The sequence below is a fragment of the Tachyglossus aculeatus genome, chromosome X2, assembly GCF_015852505.1.
Source record: "Tachyglossus aculeatus isolate mTacAcu1 chromosome X2, mTacAcu1.pri, whole genome shotgun sequence".
In the NCBI taxonomy this organism is placed as follows: Eukaryota; Metazoa; Chordata; class Mammalia; order Monotremata; family Tachyglossidae; genus Tachyglossus; species Tachyglossus aculeatus.
This window is the reverse complement of record NC_052100.1, coordinates 25,597,057-25,619,160: the sequence shown is the minus strand read 5'-3', so window position 1 is coordinate 25,619,160 and position 22,104 is coordinate 25,597,057. Positions and strand designations below refer to the sequence as shown.

The 22,104-nt window shown below is 42.2% G+C and overlaps 1 protein-coding gene across 1 annotated transcript in view; it reads left to right on the top strand.

The window, feature by feature from the left end:
* Window positions 1–21,216, top strand: part of ELOVL2 (ELOVL fatty acid elongase 2) — a 48,428-nt gene extending 27,212 nt beyond the window's left edge. The window contains exons 2-8 of the mRNA XM_038771532.1: window positions 438–501; window positions 4,990–5,177; window positions 10,188–10,265; window positions 12,088–12,259; window positions 15,379–15,503; window positions 16,372–16,506; window positions 18,642–21,216. Coding sequence (XP_038627460.1) covers window positions 438–501; window positions 4,990–5,177; window positions 10,188–10,265; window positions 12,088–12,259; window positions 15,379–15,503; window positions 16,372–16,506; window positions 18,642–18,767 — 888 coding nt within the window. The 3' untranslated portion in view covers window positions 18,768–21,216. The remainder of the gene's footprint in view (window positions 1–437; window positions 502–4,989; window positions 5,178–10,187; window positions 10,266–12,087; window positions 12,260–15,378; window positions 15,504–16,371; window positions 16,507–18,641) is intronic.
* Window positions 21,217–22,104: the final 888 nt, after the last annotated feature.

Below are 22,104 nucleotides of genomic sequence, written 5' to 3'. Positions count from 1 at the left end.
AAAAGAATCTTGTTTACAAAACCCAGTTTTGGCCCAAGTATCCTGACCATTGTTTCGATGCTGGGCTGTAGCACTAAAAAGCAGCGGTGACTGCCAGGATAGTTGCTGCTATCTTCATTGCACACATTTCCTGGCTGGTTTTTGATATTCCTGCTGAACTTGTCTATCGTGCCCAATACCCTGGATGGCTCTTCCATCAGGAAACTTGAGCACTGTTGGCAGAGCCCCAGAAGTCACTCTCCTTCTCTGAGCTGTTTCAAAGTAGGGCACTGACATTAAGGAAGTACCGAACCAGCGCTTTGTCCCCATCCAGCTAGCCAAGAGTGCGGGGGCACTTCCCATTCCCTTCTTATTGTACCTACTAGTCAAAGGTTTTGGATCCTGAGAGATGCAGCCAAATTTTAAAATCCCCGGTGATCACTCCTTTATCTTTTCAGGAGCAGCTAAAAACCTTAGACCATGAAGTCAATGCTTTTGTGGACAACCTGTTTGGCCCTCGGGGTAAGTGAATGATTGAAAGATTCCCATGGGCTCTTCACTGGTTTCCTGGTTTCCACTCTTCCCCCTTTCCAGCCCATGTTTCTCTCTGCTGCCTGGTTCATTTTTCTAAAACACTGGTCCACTCTCCCAACCTCCAGAGATCCCCCATTCTTCACCACATCAAACAGAAACTCCTGTCCAACAGCTTTCTCAACTACCATTGATTGATTGCTTAATTACTTATTTGTCTGGAAGGTGAGAGATTGTATTCACCAACCTTTCTTGATTCCTGCAAAATGAACACTTAGCCATTTCAGACAAATGGGTTTCTATCCTGTTCTTATAAATGTCCAGGAAAGGAGATGTCACAGTCATGGATGCCAACTCCAAGGGGAGGATGTGAAATCGCTGATTTCTTGAGTTCCCAGCGGTGAGGGGGAGGTCTTTGTTTCCATCCCCACAGCCTTTTGGGCTGAACTCCCACTATTACTCACCTCAGGTTGCAAGACCTGGGTCTTCTTGACACTTTAGCTCTTCTATCCTTCTCGGTCGCTGCCAAGTCCCTGTCTCATTTTACCCCTACATTCAAAATTAAAAGTTGGCCCCAAAATTAGAAGTTTACTTTATTTAAACCTGTACCAGTGGCACATGAATGTATAATAATGAAATCACAATTGTGGTATTTGTTAAGTGCTTACTATGTGCCAGGCACTGTACTGAGCACTGGGCTGAACACAAACACATCAGGTTGGACACAGTCCCTGTCCTACATGGAGCTCACAGCCTTCATCCCCATTTTACAGATGTGGTAACTGAGGCACAGAGAAGTGAAGTGAGTTACCCAAAGTCACACACGGCAGACAAGTGGCAGAGCCAGGATTAGAACCCAGGTCTTTCTGATTCCCAGGACCATGCTCTAGCCACTAGGCCAGGGTGTTTCTCGTGATAGTACTATATCTCATGCTCGTGCTGCTTGACTGAAGCCTGGTAGGCTTCAGGTAAACTGACCCAAGTGAAAAGCAGTTCATGGCTGAAAGCATACAATGGATTTTCCACCTTAAGGTTTAGGACCTTGAATTCCACCTTGCAATAAAGAGTTAAACAAAATTCCTATAACCCCAGTTCCAGCTGAACTTTGACCACAAGCAATATCGATGTGGCATTCTCACAATGTGGGGGTCAGTTAAGGATGGAGCTATATCTATTTACTAGGCTTTTATTAATCCCCTTAGTGGAAATTCTCTTTGAAAGGGACAGATAACATCTGTATCATTTAATATGTACAGAACTTTGTCATTACAGAACCTCGAGAAAGCACATGATGAGCTGATTATATTATCATTAATTATTATTAAATATTTCTCTAGACTGTAAGCTTACTGTAGGCAAGGAATGTGTCTACCAACTCTATTATATTGTATTCTCCTAAGAATTTAGTACAGTGCTCTGCACACGGTAAGCACTCAATAAATAGCACTGATTGATTCTCCTTGACTTGCTTTTTCCAGCACCTCACAGGGCCAACTGGATCCTATGGAAACCTGCTCCGTGCTTGCTTCCTCTTCCCTCTCTCCTTCCAATCAGTCAATTAGTGGTATTTATTGAGCACTGACTGTGGGCAGAGCACTGTACTACGCGCTTGGGGGAGAGTACAATACCAAAGAGTTGTATTGTATTGTGGGCCCTGTCCTCAAGGACCATAGGGTCTAGAGAAGAAGCTTACAGTCACACTTTCTTCACAAAAGTCTGATCTGGGCTCTTTTCTGATCCTCTCTGGGCTCATTTCAGACTTTGGGGCTGGTGTCTGGGGATGCAGCCTTGGTTGTGACCAGCTGGGTAGATTAGACCGACATATTTTTGACCTATGCACGTTTTGATTTAGCAGCCCGGAACGTGCCCAGTAGGGATTTTGTACTTCTCCTTCCTCAATTTTTTTTTTAATTCACAGCTCCTCGGATTCCTGTGCTTCTCCCATTCCATTCTTATCTTTCGAATTAGCCTGTTGGCCGGCAGACTCTGCTTGCCCCTGTTGGTCCCCAATGAATGAAATATTCCTGGACTGGCGTGCTTCCCCTTGAGTACTTAGTAATCAGTAATCTAATGTGTTAGAAATTTTGGAGTCGGCTACTTAAAGAAGTTAATCAATCAATCAGTGGTATTTAAGTGCTTACTGTGTGCAACGAAAGGTTACCGTGTGGTGAGCACTGTACTCAGAACTTGGGAAAGTACACCAGAGGTGGTAAGACATATTCCCTCTCACAAGGAACTCACAGTCTAAAGGGGGAGACAGGCATTAAAATAAATTATAGATATATAAATAAGTGCTGGGAAGGTGGGGCAAATATCAAGTGCTTAAAAGGTATAGATCCAAGTGCACAGGCAACACAAAAGGGAGAGGGCAAGGCCTCTTGGAGAAAATGTGATTTTTAGTAAGGCTTTGAATGTGGGAAGGGTGGTGGTCTGTTGTATAAAAAGCAGTGTGGCCTAGTGGGAAGAGCATGGGCCTGGAAGCCGGAGGACCTGCATTCTAATCCCGCCTCTGCCACTTGCCTGCTGTGTGACCTTTGGCAAGTCACTTACTATCTCTGTGCCTCAGTTCCCTTATCGGCAGAATGGGGGTTCAAAACTCCTTCTCCCTCCTACTTAGACCGTGAGCCCCATGTGGAGCCTGATTATCTGGTATTTATCCCCAGCACTCAGTACAATGGTTGGCAGATAGTAAGTGGGTAAATACTATTATCATCATCATCATCATTAGGGGAGGAGTACCATGCTACAGGGAGGATGTGGTCAGGGGGTCGGCGGCAAGATAAAATGAGATCGAGGTACAGTGAGTAGGTTTGCCTTAGAGGACTGAAGTGTGTGGGCTGGATTTGAGTAAGAAATCAGTGATTAAGTGTTTTAAAGCCGATAGTAAGGAGAGTACTAGCTGACAATCTAGTGAGGGAGAAAGGACATTAAAATAACGTACAAAAAGGGAAAGTGCCGAGTATAAGGACAGGTGCATAAGTGCTCTGGGGCTGGAGATGGAGCAGGTATCAAAGTGAGTAGGAGGTGCAGAAAGCAAATCCAAAAAGTGATATGGCAGTCTGACCCAAGACAAATACCTCCCTACCTTCTCCCCACGTGAGTAATCTAAGTAGAAGTAAATCATTTCACTCTCACAGTGATTCATGCTTACTCTGTGCCCAGTTATAGACAGGGTGATTTCTTATTTTGGCTTCCCAGCGGTCCCAGTGATAACACCCCAAGTCTCTATCTTTGCTTGTTTCTTTTATTCTATTTCCACAAACCACTGAGCCTTTGCCTTCTCCTTTCTATTCTCTGGACTGACTCCAGACTCACTTTACTAGCCCATTGTTCCCCAGATGCCCCAGCCCTGTTCCCATGCTGGTTCCAGACTTCGAGGCTCCCTCTCTTCCATTTCCAATCTTCTCTGTAGCTGGCTCATTTCCAACTCCTGGTCACTTTCTAAGTCAGTTTATGGCTCCAAATCAGTTGTGTTTATTGAGCTCTTACTGTGTGCAGAGCACTGTTCTAAGCACTTAGTGTGGCTTAGTGGAAAAAGCACGGGCTTGGGAGTCAAAGGTCATGGGTTCTAATTCCGGCTCTGCCACTTGTCAGCTGTGTGACTTTGGGTAATCCCACAACTTCTCTGTGCCTCAGTGATCTCATCTGTAAAATGGGGATTAACACTGTGAGTCCCACATGGAGCAACCTGATTACCTTGTATCTACCCCAGCACTCACAACAGTGCTTGGCACAGAGTAAGCACTTAACAAATACCATTATTATTATTATTATTTTTACAACACAACAGAGTTGTTAGATGCAATCCCTGCCCCCACGGAGCTCACACACAATACCACTTATAGATGGACAATAGTTTTACCGTGCATTTAGAAGAAAAATTGAACAAATTGTTTGCTTAATCTACCAATTGGGAACAGCTAACACTTAACATCTCTGTGCCTCAGTTTCCTCAACTGGAAAAAGGGAGGTAAAGTACCTGTTCTCCTCCCTCTTAGACTGAGAGTCCCTTGTGGGTCAGGGACTTTGTGCAATCTGATTATGTTGCATCTACCAGAATGCTTATTACAGTGCTTGGCATATAGTGAGCACTTAATAAATGCCATTATTATTGATTTCTAGGATATAATAATAATGATGGCATTTATTAAGCGCTTACTATGTGCAAAGCACTGTAATAAGCACTGGGGAGCTTACAAGGTGATCAGGTTGTCCCACGGGGGGCTCACAGTCTTAATCCCCGTTTTCCAGATGAGGTAACTGAGGCACAGAGAAGTTGTGACTTGCCCAAAGTCACACAGCTGACAGTTGGTGGAGCCGGGATTTGAACCCATGACCTCTGACTCCAAAGCCCGTGCTCTGTCCACTGAGCCGCGCTTACCTACTTGTAACCCAAATTATATTTTTTTAGGAAACAGATTGGTGTTAAATCCCACTTCCCTGTACCATTCAATGTTAAGACAGTATCTTTCTTTTCAGATCCCCGAGTCAAAGGATGGTTCATGTTGGACTCATATCTACCTACCTTTTTCCTTACTGTAACTTACCTGCTTTCCATCTGGTTGGGCCCTAAGTATATGAAGAACAGACCTGCATTTCCTCTCAGAAGTTACCTCATTGTGTATAATCTTGGAATCACACTACTCTCTTTTTACATGCTTCTGGAGGTAAGTCTGTTCCCAGCCAACACTGCTACTGAATTGTAAAGGTTTTCCAGAGGCTATTTGTTAAGAGATGCAGCGTGGCTCAGTTGAAAGAGCACGGGCTTGGGAGCCGGAGATCATAGGTTCTAATCCCGGCTCAGCCATATGTCATCTGTGTGACCTTGGACAAGTCACTTAACTTCTCTGAGCCTCAGTTACCTCATCTGTAAAATGGGGATTAAGACTGTGAGCCCCCTGTGGGACAACCTGATCACCTTGTAACCTCCCCAGTGCTTAGAACAGTGCTTTGCACATAGTAAGCGCTTAACAAATGCTATTATTATTATTATTACATACACCAAAGAATTTGCCGTCACCCACCATTGCTCGTTGCAGAAGAAACCCCCAGGAGAGTCCTAAGATTTTGCTGCTCTGCCATCTTTGATTGCACCTCACAGGTGTGGGTACAGCATACCCCTGATGGCATTCAAAAATAACAGATGTGGACTTACATTTGGTATCACCTATGTTAGCCAGGCATGCAGCCTAAGGTAAAGTCAGTCATTGCGAGGCCCAGGTCTAGAGGAGACGGGGAGGACTTCCGACTTAGATGAGGATGAGGATACTGCCAAGAAAGGCAATATTTTTTGGCAGTGAGAGTAAGGGGCGAAGTTTGGAAGAAGAAAAAGCGAAAACCAGAACAAGAGGTAATGAAATAATAAGGCTCAGCCTTATCTTCCTCCATGTACTTCAATCAATCAGTGGTACTTATTGAATGCTTACTGTGTACAGAGAACTGTACTAAGCGTTTGGGGGAGTACAAAGCAACAAAGTTGATAGACATGTTCCCTGCCCACAAGGAGCTTGCAATCCATAATTGATTTGCACAGTTCTGCTAGAGTGCATGTTTTCATTACACATTGTGGATACAACACAATGACAGAATTGGGGAACGTTCTTCTGAAGGTGCACATCTGCCTGGATAGCGAGCCGTGAGATGTCAGAAGAAAAGAGTCATGTGTGGGGTCAGACACAGGGTGAATGGTACATTTGCCTTGATACAGTGTTCTGTGAGAATGCAGACCCTGCATTATGGAAAAAGTAAATGTCCGTACTACATTTGCATTTTCCCTGGGTCCAGGCTCTCTTCTTCCTGAAAACAGTCAGCTAGTATGAGGGCTATTCCTGGTGGAGTTGGTCCTCATGAGCAAACCTACCTCCACTGGGAAGGGACTGAAGTTTATCCCCTGAGCAATTTTTTCACTGTAATTACTAAACGCTTACAGTGGGCTAAACCCTGGGGTAGATACGAGGTAATCAGTTTGGACGCAATCCCTGTCCCACACGGGGTTCACAATTTTAACTAATGGTTAAAATGAGGCTGTTAGATTATCCTTACAGTTCCTTTTCCCAAGCTACCTCTGTCCCCTTAAAATAGGTGACTGAGAGGTTGCTGTAGCAGGTTTGGGTGGAGGTGTGCTCAAAGAGAAGTTATTTTTCTTGAGAAACAGTCTCAAAATCTTAAACTTGGTTCATGATGTCACTGTTTTGGAGAAGTTATTTTTCTTGAGAAACAGTCTCAAAATCTTAAACTTGGTTCATGATGTCACTGTTGTGGAGGTGTGAAATGGCATTTCGACTTGTTTCCAACAGCCCTCATAGTAGTCCATGCTTCCCATTCCTCTGTAGGGCCCCAGTACACAGAGATTTACAAGAGAAAAAACAAGTACTTATTGTCCTGGCCAGCAGAAGCAGCCATTCTTTTATTCATGTGCCCCAACAGACTTCAAATAAGAGCCTTGAATGAACAAATACCATTTAACAAAAATCCTAGAGGGTATGAACCTGCTCTGTCCAAACAAGAGACAGAGCGCCTAGTAAACAGCACATCTGAGAGTTTCTCTGTGAAATTTTCATTTTCCCATTTATTCACGGTGAGTTGGGGGGGAGTAGAAATTAAAATTTTGTGCCTGTCAGTCAGCCAGCTTGAAAGGTAGTTGTTTTATGGGATTTACTTCCCTGTTCATCAAAGAGTGGCATCCCTGCTGTGTTTGCTCTCCATTCATTTGGGTGCACTATGATATGCTGCTCTTTTAGTTCATGAAAATGGTCCATCGTACTATGAAGATTGGGTGATGCAAAAAACCACAGAATTTACTGTCACTTGCTCCTGGCTGATGCAGGAGATTGACCTTAGCCTGGCTTGAAACAACTGCTATGTAGTTCTCATTCTTTCTTCCTCTCGTGCTCTTTCATGCACTCTTGCTCTCTCTCTTCTCTTGGCCCTTCTCTGTCTCTTTCCGGTAGGTTTCTCTTACAAAGCTGCCTTTGGAAACTCAGAGTCTCAGGACACACTGGGCATAAAGATCATCTGTTTGTGTTGTGGTGGAATCCTGTTGATAGGAGGCTGTGAGGACCTGAGCACAAATGTCCTCAGAATGGAACCTCTATATTAAGACTTTATTTGTACTAAGTTTGCAGACCAAAGCTTTCTCAAAAATGACCCATTTATCCAAACAATCCTCAATTACTACGGTGCACCACTGACAACTGAATTCTAACCTGGTGGAGGAGGGAGGCGAGATCTGCCATAAAAGCAAGGCACTGTGAGTCATCCAAGACTACCATTCAGCTAAATCAATCCATTCAGTGGTATTTATTGAGCACTTACTGTTTATTTTACTTGTACATATCTATTCTATTTATTTTATTTTGTTAATATGTTTGGTTTTGTTCTCTGTCTCCCCCTTCTAGACTGTGAGCCCACTGTTGGGTAGGGACCGCCTCTATATGTTGCCAACTTGTACTTCCCAAGCGCTTAGTACAGTGCTAGAAGACTGTGAACGCCGGGGGGATAGGGACTATGTCCAACCTGATTAGCTTGTAGCTACTCTAGTACTTAATACAGTGCCTGGCACATAGTAAGCACTTAACAAATACCATTAAAAAAAAATGCTTCATTTAGTCATCATCATCATCATCAATCATATTTATTGAGCGCTTACTATGTGCAGAGCACTGTACTAAGCGCAGTCCTGACTCTTTCTCGCTGTAGCCTCCAGGTTCAGAAAATTGATTTACCTCTAGCCCCTTCAAAGCTGCTTATGTGACCTTGGGTAAGTCACTTGACTTCTCTGGCCTCACTTTCCTCATCTGTAAACTGGGCATTAAATATCTTCCCTTAGACTATGAGCCTCATGTAGGACAGGAACTTTGATCTGATTATACTGTATCTACCCCAAACACAGTGCTTAGTATGTAGTGAGCACTTAAATACCACTAATATTATTACTGTTATTATCATTGGATTTATAGCATTTTATCTATGGCCCCCAAATGGCATAGTGAATATTATGGATTTTAATGATAAAACATTGTACATATAGTACGACATATTCCTTCATGTAATTTCAACTAAACCGTGAGTCAAAGGACAGATTTTTACCCTTGCTCTGTAAAGAAGGAACAGCAGTCGAGTCAATCTACAGGATGTCTACACAATTCTTGCCCGTTAATCTGTGTTTCATTATTTGCATATAGTTTGCCCACATCTGCATGTGGGATTAAAGAAACCCTACTTCCCAAGTGTGATTGATTAAATTAACTTGGGTAGTCTTGTCTGTTGTATTCAAGTAGTTGGGATTTAATGTACCTCAAATACACAGTATGGTGATTAAATAAAAATTCAATGTCAAATCTAAAAAGGGGCAGAGGACCGGTGGGTTTGACAATAGATTACAATAGAGAAGCCAGAGTGAGAGATTACCCTCTCTCCCAGATTTCCAAATGCCTGCGTATTCCCCAAGGGAATAAAAGATGGGAAGGACATAGGAAAAGCGATAGATGGAGGGCAAAGAAGTGAGAGAAGCTTTGCTCTGTTCCTGGATTGTTGGTAAAATAGGGAGCCAGCATCCTTGGGCCATGCCTCAAACATAGGATCAAAATCAGGGAGTGTTGTTTTTTTAGAAAGCTGCTCATTTTTACAATTTCTAACAAACAACAGGTCAAAGGCAACAGTATGTCTTAAACCTCTGCATTCATTCATTCATTCAGTTCATTCAATCATATTTATTGAGCGCTTACTGTGTGCAGAGCACTGTACTAAGTGCTTGGGAAGTACAAATCGGCAACATTTAGAGACAGTTCCAACCCAACAATTGGTTCACAGTGTAACACTCGCAGTCTAACACAGCCTCACACCCTCAGGAACCTATAATTTAATAGAAAGACAAGGAACACCACTAGGTCATCTGCTTTGACAATTCTAAAGCAAGAAGCAGGTAAAGCATTGGAGCGTAAGCATCTCACAAGTCGAGTTTCTACAGACAAGTAATTAGTTACACCTATTCCTGACCCAGGCAATTTCAGTCGCTTAGAAAAGCACTTTACTGACTTCTTTCCTTCTGTTTTCATGAAGCAGGAAATTCTGAGGGTCTGGAATCCAGCCAGGGAATCTAAATGAGACTCTGCAGGAGTTGTGAGAACAGCAGAATGTCTCTTTCTTGGCCTGACCATGTGATTAATCCTGAAACTACAAAGCAAGGACTGTTAGAAATTTTTGCAGATTAAGATTTATCATAAAACAATTTGTTATGAGTAGAAAGATTTGGACAGGGAATGTATCTACCAATTCTGTTATGTTGTACTCTCCCAAGCACTTAGTACAGTGTTCTGCACGCAGTATTCCTTCAAAAAAAGTGACCACTCTACTGCTAAGACTTGGGAAAAGATGCAATCAATTTTCATTGGCATATAAATGGTTATAGCTCCTCATTCAATAAACTGTAGAACAATCAATAGACCCCAAGCCTGAATGCAGACAAATAAAGCTTGTAATTGTATCTTATTTCACTGCACCTTGCAGCCACCATCGAGAGTCAAAACCTGTAATAATATCCACTCTAGGAATACACTGGCACTAGCCTAAGGATTTGGCCATTTCCACCAATGCCCTGAACAAGTGCCACAGGAAATACGAATGAATGCTTTTGTCTGACTTGTTCGCTGTGTTTTCTCCTTTTGTCGCAATACCAGCTTATCGTCTCTACTTGGGAAGGAGGCTACAACTTACAGTGCCAGAATCTCAACAGTGCAGGGAAAAGTGACATCCGGGTAAGCACAGATAATGTACTGACTGCTGCAGCTGAGTATCATTGAAACGGGTAGGGGAATATTCTGCCCTCCAGGGCCACGTTTGGTAGGGGGAAAGGTGGCAAAGAGAAAAATCCACATCTTCCAGGGCAATAAAATGGGAAGTCCTGGAGCAGAGGTGGGAGACTGAAGCTCTTGGTTACCTGTATGAGGTAGAAAAAAACACCCGGGGCTCATTCTATCAAGTCAGTGGCATTAAGGGGAAGCAGATAGGGGTTCACACAGGAGCAGCAGCTAGATTTCTCTCAGACTTTCCCTTCTCACTAATTTTAGAAATGCTGGGGGAATATCACAGAGTTCATCCACCAGTTTTAGGCAGGCTCCTACGTAATCTATTTCAGACAGAGAAGATTATATTGATTTTTTAAAGATCTCCCAAGTAAGAGATTCCTTGACAATCATGCTAACCTACCTGTTCAAAAAAATCTGCTGGTGAGAAGGTTTTTCCGTATACAGAACCTAACAAGTCTGTCAGGTTGCTGTTCAATTGAAGACTCAATCACCTTGCAGTCACACCAGTTTCAGACTCCCCTCCACACCCCCTCCATCTTTTGGGTTCAGAAATTAATCTCCTCTGGCTTTTAACTGAGGTCTCAAATGGAGGACCAAGTGACTCCATCATAGTTGCAACCTGGTCAGGTGGAAAACCCCATGGCTAAATGTAACCTCTCCACATTGGGCTGCATGGATTTCAGCCACACTGTCAGTCCACTGCCATTTTATGGGATGGATCCATTTTCAATGAGTGATCATCTCAGGCTACATTTGGAAAGAGGTCCAATGGAAAACAAATTCTCTTCAAAGACCCTTCTAATCAAAAGGCAACCTCGTTCTGCCCTTCTCCAATTAGAGTCTCATATGATAGAGACTTTGACATAATAACAGTAATAATAGTGATAGTACTTAAGTGCTTACTATGTGCTAAGTGCTGGGGTAGATACTAATTGTCAGGTTGGACATGGTATCTGCCCAGAAGGGGCTCACAGGCCAGGTAGGAGGGAGAAGGATTGGAGAGTTGCTCCAATCAGATAGATAAAGACCTTGCTACAATTGCATTACTGTCTCTCATCAGAGATACTTTGTCCAGTTGGGAAACAACTCCTCAGGTGGCTTGTCCAAATAGAACCAGTGATCTGTCGGATGGAATTTGTCAGTGAGTTGACTTCTGTTGTTCTTTCAGATCAATAATAGATACCTTGCTTGACTCAGGAAATACAAGCAAGATCGTGAAATTTGTGATTGGCAAAGTTTGAAGAGATACTTTTAAACACCCGATTAATAAACATCTCTAGGGAAGAAGAGTCTACAATTTTTATAGATAACCCGTTCTACTGTCTTATCTGTAAGTCAATCTACAGGCCTCTCCCTGAAATTTGAGGGGATTTTTTAATGGTATGTAAGGGCTTACTATGTGTGCAGCACTGTTCCAAGCACTAGGGTAAATAAAAGTTAATCAGGCCAAATACAGTCCCTGTCTCACATGGGGCTCACAGACAAGTAGGAGGGAGAACAGCTATCAAATCTCCATTTGCAGTTGAGGAAACTGAGGCACAGAGAAGTTAAGTGACTTGCCCAAGGTCACCCAGCAGACAAGTGGAGGAACTGGGGCTAAAACTCATGTCTCTGACTCCCAGACTTGTACTTTATCCACTAGGCTATGCTGCTTCCCCTATTAGGTGTTTGATCCAGTGAGACGTTTTAGGGTCCAAAATGCTTCATTTTCCACTGGGAATCAACATAGGTGGAACTCAGTGGCTTGCACTTTTTCTCTTCCCACTTTTAGGTGGCCAAAGTGTTGTGGTGGTACTACTTCTCCAAATTGATAGAGTTCATGGACACGATTTTCTTTGTTTTGCGGAAGAAAAACAGTCAGATCACTTTTCTTCATGTATACCATCATGCCTCCATGTTTAATATTTGGTGGTGTGTTATGAACTGGATACCTTGTGGACAAAGTAAGTTTGGATTCATTTCCCTGCATATGAGGAGTTCCCTTAACAATTCACTCTTTGGCAAGTGGAAATGGAACTGGAGCAGCATAAATGAGAAAGAACCATAATATTTGTAATATATGTTGCCAACTTGTACTTCCCAAGTGCTTAGTACAGTGCTCTGCACACAGTAAGTGCTCAATAAATACGATTGATGATATTTGACTTTTTTATGGTATTTGTTAAGCACTTTCCATAAATACAACTGATGATAATATTTGACTTTTTTTATGGTATTTGTTAAGCACTTTCCATGTGTTAAACACTTTTCTGAGCGCTGGGTTAGAGACATGTTAATTAGGTCAGGCACAGTCCCTTTCCCTCGTGGGGCTCACAGTCTAAGTAGGAGGGAAAACAGGTATTGAATCCCCATTTTACAGTTGAGGAAACTGAGGCACAGAGAAGTTAAGTGACCTATCCAAGGTCACACATTTAGCAATTTGGCAGAGCCAGGATTAGAACCCAGGTCATCATACTCCCAGACCCATGCTCGCTCTACTAGGCTATGCTGGTTCCCTGGCACAAGCCTCAGTGGTATTTGTCTCTTGCACCTTTCTACAATTACAATTGGAAGGTGGCCTGGGTGAGCCTCGATTATTAGCCACTGCCCAGGCTGTTGTGACACCTGCACTGGCTCATTTCTCCCCCTTCACTGCTTCATGCTTTTCCCAGCCTCATAAATAGAGCGTACTTCTGGGTTGCAGCTGAAAGTGTTTAATAGTATTTCACATAGCACCCTTGGTCCAAAGGTCTAATTGGAGTTGGCCAGATTTTTATGAAGTGGCTTTATGAAGAGACAGCTTACTAAGAAGCCCAAGGACAGTCGGCTTCTGCTTCTCCCATCAGTGACAGGCAATGCAAATCAAAGCCTCAGTGGTAGGAAAAAAGGTCTCTTGGCAGCACTCCCAGATTGATTTGGCTCCAGGCCCTTAGCTCCAATTGCTAATGGAAGGACAATTATCAAGTTGAACAGTTTTGTTTCAGCTTTCAATGGATGCATTTCATTCACTGAAGAATTCAAAAATAAATCGGAAGTAATTTATCTGCCAACTGCCCCTTAATGTTAGTAGAGCGGTTTTGAGGATGACAGATTCTATACAGGGTTGAATACTATAGCAACTTTAAGCATTAGACTGAAATAACTGATTTATCTTTGTCCGTGTTAAGGCGAGGAAGCTCAGGAGAGTTGAAAGTATTCAAATAAATTCCTCCAGAGCTGTGATGCCAAGTGCCTAGCTGTAGTGCTGATTAGCTTCTTATTGCTTCCCGTGCATCTAATCCAGGTTCAGGTATGCTCAGAAAGACTTTTTTTTGTAGTTATGCTAGAGGGCCAGGTTCCTTTGAGGTTACAAGAGTTGGATCCAGATAAACTAGACACGCTGCAGTTGTCTCCAGTTTCCAATTTACCACTGAAGTACTCATAATTATTATTATTATGGTATTTGTTAAGTGCTTACTATGTGTTCTAAGCACTGGGGCAGATATAAGATAATTGGGTTAGACAGTCCCTGGGAACACGTAGGGCCCATTTCATCTTTACCACTGACTTCATCAAAGCCTGGAGCCTGTTGTCAGGGCAGGCAATGTGTCTGTTCTATTGTCCTCTCCCAAGCGCTTAGTTCAGTGCACTATACACAGTAAGCACTCAATAAATATGATTGATTGGAGCCAGGCAATTTACTGTATAGCTTTTGAGTAAAACCTACAAAATGAGCAGCAAATCTGCCCCCTCCCTACCACGGAGAATCTCTCTGGAAAGAACCAGTCACATTTTGAGGTCCTTTCTTGAGGTAGCTGCAATCATTGAATGGAGCACTGGTTCGGCAACAGGAAACCTGCAGCTTGGGAGAAGAACTAAGTCAACCAAGAAGCTGGGTTGGGTATGCTCAGAGGAAAAATGGCTGGGGAGAATTTTCACTCACTAATTATGTCAATCTCTGGGGCCCTAGCTTTTAGACTCCCTGGGAATTTCTTTGAAAGATTCTTAGTTCCTGACTGTTCAACCCACCAGATTTTTCCTTTTACTGTGGGCACCATGCAGGGAGAACTGTGAGCAGCAGCCATCACCAAGACTATTCCCAGCTTCCGTTTTGACAGCCCATGCCAAGTAGAAAAAGAACAGACTGAAGGCAGGGACCTTGGCCTTGTTCCTGAAAATCCAAAGATTAGGTACGACAACTAATGCACAGGGCCTTGCGCCAAGTGGACAAACTTACTAAAAAATAAAAAAAAACCAAAATGGTATTTAAATTCTTGCTATGTGCCAAGAATGGTACTGATCCCTGGGGGTGTTACAGTTTAGGCAGATCAAACACAGTCTGAGAGAGAAAAAGTATTTAGTCCCTCCTTTTAAAGACGAAGAAACTGAAGTACAGAAGTCAAGTGACTTTCCCAAAGTTACACTCAGCAGGCATGTGGCAGAGCTGGGATTAAAACCCAGGTCCTATAACTCCCAGACCTGTGCTCTTATTTTCATGTAGGCCAAAATGCTTTTATAATGTTTTATAATTTGATTGAAGGCTCCTTAATCAGAAAAAAAAAACCAATAATTTCAGCCCTGGGACTGTCACTCACATGGACTGTCCCATTCCAATTTCATCCTCTGGCATTTATTGAGCATTTAAAGAATGTATGGAAGAATGAGCTTTATGAAGTTGGGATTAGGCAAAGACCCTACCTCTCGGGGAAAAAAAAAATATATATATATATATGTATAGAAGTGCCTTCCAAAGAGTACACCTATTTTGGCTGCCCAGATGAATGAAAGCAGCAATCCTGCAGGACAGGAATTGCGCACATAGTGTCCTACCCAGTGATTTGACGTCAGGTTGTATGTTCTGCATAGAAAGATATTCATTGTTATTTTATGAATTTATGTTATTGGTTGGGGGTTGCAAAACCCAGAGTTCCAAGGAAATATGCACTGTCAACTGAAAAATCGTGTGGGTAGCATTAAGTAACTTATACCCAGAGGGTAAACTCAACAAGCAACCTTTGTGTCACACACTGGTTACATCTTCACAAACACTGGGATTGTTGGAAGAAGCAATACTCTGTCTTTACCTTCCATTGGTTTCCCATAGGTTTCTTTGGACCAACACTGAACAGTTTTATTCATGTTCTAATGTATTCCTACTATGGACTGTCTGTGATTCCATCCATGCACAAGTATCTCTGGTGGAAAAAATACCTCACCCAGGCTCAATTGGTATGTTAGCTTTTCTTACCATTTTTCCCCTCATTTCAGTTCAGCTTTAAGCCGTCTTTGCAGACATTTGAAGTTAGTGCATAGGAAATTATAGTAATAATAAAGACGTTTAAGTGCTTACAATGTGTCAAACACCATTCTAAGCTCTGGGGCAGATACAATTTAACTAGGTTGGACAGAGTTCCTGTCCCACGGTGGGCTCACAGTCTAAGAAGGAAGGAGAACAGGTATTTAATCCCCGATTTACAGATGAGGGAACTGAAGCACAGAGAAGTTAAGTGACTTGCCCCATGGAGCAGGCAAGTGATGGAGCTGGGATTCGAATCCAGGTCATCTGACTCTCAGGCCTGGGTAGAGAACACTTGGTGGGAAGGGAGTCATGCCTGAAGAAAGGCAGAGGGATGAAAGCATGAAGAATGGAAGGAGACCAAAAGGACAGGGAGGAAAGAAAAAGAAGAGAAAACTAAGGAAGAGGGAGAAAGAAAGGAACAGGCATACAAAGTAAGTTTGCAAATTTTTTTTTAAAAAGTTCCATTTTGCAGCCATAGGCCCCTGGTGAAAATCATCAGTACTCCAGAAGCATATTTCTATTTCATTAGCATTTTTGCCTTAAAGACTTAGAGAGTCATTATCATTGGAAACAGTATAATTCATTCATTCAATCATTTACTGAGCACTTACTGTGTGCAGAGCACCATAATAATAATAATGATAGCATTTATTAAGTGCTTACTGTGTGCAAAGCACTGTTCTAAGCACCATACTAAGTGTTATAGATTCCCGAAACACATAAATAGGTTTGTGTGACTAAAACCACAAGCAAACTAGCAGAGCCATTCACACTTGTAAATTTGGGGGTCTCTTTCAGGTTCAGTTTCTTCTGACCATTACACACACACTGAGTGCGGTTGTGGCACCATGTGGCTTTCCCTTTGGGTGTCTCATTTTCCAGTCTTCGTATATGCTCACGCTTGTCATACTCTTCATAAATTTTTACATCCAGGTAAGTTAAATACCTGCATGGGCTGAATATGGCATCATATTTAATTTATTTATAGTTGTGTTTTCTGCAGACTTACACTATAGTTTTGTTTTGTGCACCAGTTGCATAATGCTCACTGAAATAAAATGCCTTTCAATACATGAATGCTCATTGAAATAAAATGCCTTTCAATAAATGAATGCTTATTGAAATAAAATACCTTGCTTGCATGGGATAATACTGTCTTCAGTAAGTAGGAGTATGCATTCTTTATGCTAAACTAATTGAACTACAGCATTGCACATTAGAGAAAACAAGTATCCATGACTGGAAAAATCGTGTTAGCTACTTTGAGGGGCAATGAAATTTTTAAAATTTTATAATCAATCAGTAGTACTTATTGAATGTGTACTGTGTGCAGAGCACTGCACTAAGTGCTTGGGAGAGTATAACAGAGTTAGTAAACCCATTTCTAGATTCAGCTTTCAATTTCATGGTCATTTCTATATAAGCCCATTTGAAAGGAACTCCATAAGAGTACTCGGGTGGATTTCAGATAAAGTTGTAAATTGATCTGACTAGAAATCTTCTAAAATACACGAATGTGCTGGATGACTGTTGAATATGTGACCCCAGCCATGCATTATTGCCAACTATTTCTGGGTTTTTTCAGTGGAAAAAAAGGGGTCTCATTTTCTGATTCGTACTTTCCCAAAAAGGAAACCATTAATAGCTTAGACCCATGACAAACGTAGAAAGTGACTTCTGGCTAACCTTTTCAGCTCCTTGACTCTCAAAGCAGCCAGGAAGTCCCTCAGGGCACTTAAGAGACTTCTGACTGAATAAAGACTTTAAAATACAAATGTATCCTCAGATGACATCTAAGGAAGAAAAACACTAATTAAAAGTCAAAATCAAGAACAGTAAGGATAGCTAAAACCATCACTTTAGTACTTCATAAACAGAAGAAAAGTGGAATCTACAGCTTCAATCCCTACGTAATGAATACCATTATTGGAATAATAACAACTATGGTACTTGTTAAGTACTTACTATGTGCCAGGCTAGTAGTAAATGTTGGGATGGATACAAGCAAATTGGGTTGGACACAGTCACTATCTCGTGTGGGGCTCACAGTCTCAAACCCCATTTTGCAGATGAGGTAACTGAGGCACAGAGAAGTGAAGTGACTTGCCCAAAGTCACACGGCAGACAAGTGGCAGAGCCGGAACTAGTTCCCTCATCTGTAAAATGGGGATTATGACTGTGAGCCCCATGTGGGACAGGGACTGTGTCCAACCCGATTACATTGTATCTACCCCAGTGCTTAGTACAGGGCCTGGCACATAGTAAGCGCTCAGAGAAGCAGCATGGCTCAGTGGAAAGAGCACGGGCTTGGGAGTCAGAGGTCATGGGTTCGAATCCCTGCTCCGCCACTTAGCTGTGTGACCTTGGGCAAGCCCCTTAAATTCTCTGTGCCTCAGTTACCTCATCTGTAAAATGGGGATTAAGACTGAGAGCCCTATATGGGACAACCTGATCACCTTGTAGCCCCCCCCCCCCCCCCCCCGCGCTTAGAACAGTGCTGGGCACATAGTAAATGCTTAATACCATTATTATTATTATATACCACAATTATCATTATTATTGAAGGCTATTTTGCTCTTTCTGCTCCCCCATTCAATTGCAAACTGCTTGAGAGAGGGAGTATGCTTCTTGTTTCAAGTATACACTCTCTTAAGTGCTTAGTACCATGCATACGATGATGTTGGGGTCTCCAGTCAAGAATGGCAGGTGGAACCTAAAACTTCAGGACTGAGAATGAGCACACAGGAATTGATTCTAGGGCCAGTGATTTGTGCAGAATGACTCCGTCTTATCCCTGCCAGACATGTTTCTGGTGCAACAAGGAACAAGTGAATAGGCTGGCAGGATGCATCATGTTGCTGAAGTTTCTGACCTGTAGGACCCATATTTGCACAGTAGGAGCTCAATAAATACCACTGATGGGTTAAAGAGAAAGTCTCCAGCACAAGAAAAGATTAGGTAAAAAAGATCCCACAATGTAGATTAAGACTGTCTCCTATTGTAATTAAGAATATATAGAAGTGTTGTTAATTCTCACTACTCTACCCCCCTCTACACTTTCCCCACAGACATACCGGAACAAGCCATTAAAGAAAGATCTGAAGGAGATCTCAGCTGGGAAGGACATCAAGAATGGTTTTCCCAAAGACAGCTTGTCTGCAGGCAATGGCATAGTGAACAAGAAAGAGCAATAGACCGGGTGAAGCAGAATCGGGTCACAGCAACCCAAGAAAATGTTCCTGATAATACAGATTGGGTCCAGTGTTCTATGTTTTAGTGCAACTGACAGCTGTTAAAATGTATAAGCCGTTTGTCCTCAATTAGAAAAATGTATTTCTATTAGGGTTTTTTTCATTAACTCATTGGTTTGTTAACCTTTGGTGCTGAATATGACATTATATCTTAAACACACACACACACACACTTTCTTATGATGCCTTATACACTGACTGTTTCACGTGCAAATCCAACCTATATGGAGCAGCATGAAAAGTTAGGGCTTTTTTAATATGTTTCTACTAAATTAGTAAGTCTCTTGCAGCACAGGGTATGTTCTATTCTGTTAAGCAAAATTCATGAGAAGAATCCACTGGACTCCTTTGGTCCAGGTTTCAGAGGAATGAACAGGTAGGAGAGAGATTCTCACATATTGCCTCTCTCCCAAACAACATAATATTGGCCCTATTGGAATGATTTTTTTTTTAAAAGGTGTGCCTAGCCCCTGGTTAAGGGGACTTGGATTGAATTCAGGGTCTCGAACATTTTCAGCTTCAAATTCTCTCTGCTGTTTGCACATCTGGTCAGCCTCTGCTTTAGTTCATTTATGCACAGCCTGGCAGGACATGTGCAAGACATCTGATGCTGTCTGTCCCCTTCTTCCCTGGGCCAGGACTGGAGTCCAATAAGATTCTTCTGCCTGGGCCACACCCCTCACCCAAATTTGTCCAGAAATCCAAAATGGAATTTACAGCATACTGAAATTCAACCCCAGGGAGTGAAGCTGTACCAATACCCTGAGATTTTTCAGCACAGAAAGGAGAAAAAGAAACCCAGAAGTGCTCTGTGGAAAAAATTCCATTGGGAAACACTGGGGTGATGGTGAACCTCCTTACCATTTTCAAACTCTGTGGTTGAGTTTCTTCCAGAAGCAATCAATCTCGGGCCCAGAGAAGGGTCTGACAACAGCCTCTAACCCCTCCTTGACATTCAACAATACTGCAACACCAAACTCTGTTATGGCATGGAGCAGAATAGGTTTTGGTGAATACACTGCCAATCAATTTATGCCCTTAAGAATGACTACTGGCTACTTTTGTAACTTCATCTTAGCTAGGGAAATCAGCAGCAATCACTCATGTAAAAAAAAAAATAGCTTGTTTTCACTTCATATAATTGGCAAGAGTTGGCTATGTGAGGCAGAAAAGAATATTTTACTTCTTATCCATTCCTCCAGCTCTTTTCTTCTTGGTAAGGGCAATGTAAACTGGTCACCTTTCATCCGGATTAGCTCATTTTCCTGCAAAGCAATACTGTACCTTCTAAAGGAAAACCTGCTGGCACCTGAATTCTTGTCCATCAGCATTGTCCTTCTCAAGGCCCAGTGTCCTTAGAGAGGAAGGGACCAACACTGAAGTATTCAGTATTAAACTATTGAAGTGTTCCTGCTCTAGACCTACTCAGAGCTTGTTATAATGTTCTCATTCCCATTCTGTGCTCTTCTCTGGCACTTGACATTTGAATCAGGGCCTTTCTGGGCTCTGAGCAGCTTCCAGTGCTACAGTAGATGGCTTCACTGGAGCAGTTCCTGTTTCTTAGGGTTTGTGCACGCTTGTGCACCACATTAAACCAAGGAGAGCTGTTGAGATTGTGTTTTTGCCACAAGTAGCTTAAGGCAGAAGTTGACTTGACACTTCCTGTGGTTTGGCTGGCAGGCAGGTAACAGCAAACTGCTTAGCTTCATTCTGTCACCTTGTCCTGAGCACAGTCAGTGCCTAAGGAATCAGTGTCCTCTCTAAGGCCGTGACTGAGTTTTCCCAGGGTGACCTGAGGTGTGGGAAGCAAGAGGAGCAAGCCAGCTCTTAAGTGAATAACAGATTGCCAAGCAGCTAAGGCAGGGGGAAAAGCCCCAGAGACTCTGGAGCAAAGGAAGAGCGGCAACTCAGGGGAAAAATCACTGTGACCCCCATTCTCTTTGAAATTTTTCACAAAGCTGACAAGTCTGAGGAAATAACCCAACCTTGGTGTTCAATTTCAGGACTGTTCTTTTGTTTTTCTAAAACCTAACAACAAAAAATATAGCGCCTTACTTGAAACATTCAAGGGCTGTTAAATACACAAGATATCTTTGGTGAAGTCTAAAGCAGTTGCATCAAGTATGTTCCAAATACTCTTACCTGTCTCAAAACATCTTTGAACTGCTGCATTTTTGAATAAATTGCTGACTTTTGAAAAGTGTTTTTCTTAGAACATTTACTGCTGTACATAAAACTTTTAGGTGTCTGATCTGTTGCTACTTAGAGAATAGTTGGGAACATGGATGTGCTTATATCCTGTAACATCGTAAAAGCAGTATTTTGTGAATATTATAAACAAAAGTGTTGCTTGTTTCCCCATTCTTTGGAGTAAAGTACAGTGGAATTTTTATCTGAACAGAAAGATGATGGCTCTGTATTTTTGGTCCAGACTGGGAGGAATTTGGGCAAAAAAAAAATGCACAAAGTCCAAAGGGATTTTCCATCCTGATGGAAAGAGGGGGAGAATATTTCTGAGTGTTTATGGATCAGGCATCAGTTTCTTGTACTCAGACAGGGAACTGATCCAGTCAGGGTGGATGCCAAGGCAATAGAAGTGTATTATTCTTCCTAGAAAAGGCCTTCTCACTGAAGGTTGTACCTTTTTACTTTAAGCTGGCATGATGCCACAGCTCATCAAATATGTTGGTAGGTGAGATGTGCAACCATTTAGAAAAGAATAAATGATCATGTCATACACAGGGATTTCAGAACTTTTATAGCATGAGGGATTAAATGCTCAGTTCTTTCATTTTAAAACCTTAATATTTCTCTAGTACTATCAACTATTATGCTTGTTTCTCAGCCACCTAAAGAACAAGTAAAATAACTGAAAAAGGAAGAGACCAGTCAGAATCATCAGGCACATGGAAACATTTCCTATCCTGATATGGGTTAGTTTAAGAAAAAAATGTTTCAAGAAGTTGGGAAAAATTACAGTGCTCAGAGAAGAAGGAACAGGTCTCCACAGATTTCAGGAAAAGAAAAAGTGGTATCAATCTCTGAAAGAGAGAGCGAGCGAGCTGTGGAAAATGTTAAAATGGTTAAGACTTTGGAGCAATTTGGAAATACTGGAGCACGGAGAGGCAGAGAGTAGAGGACAGCAGCCTAAACATGTTAGCACAAGGACTAGAGTTTTGGCAGCATGAACAAAATCCAGTGGAATCTGGTTTGGTACCACTAAGAGAAGACAGGATTGAGAGCTAGAGAATAAAAGAAAAATAATTTAACTAGATCTTAA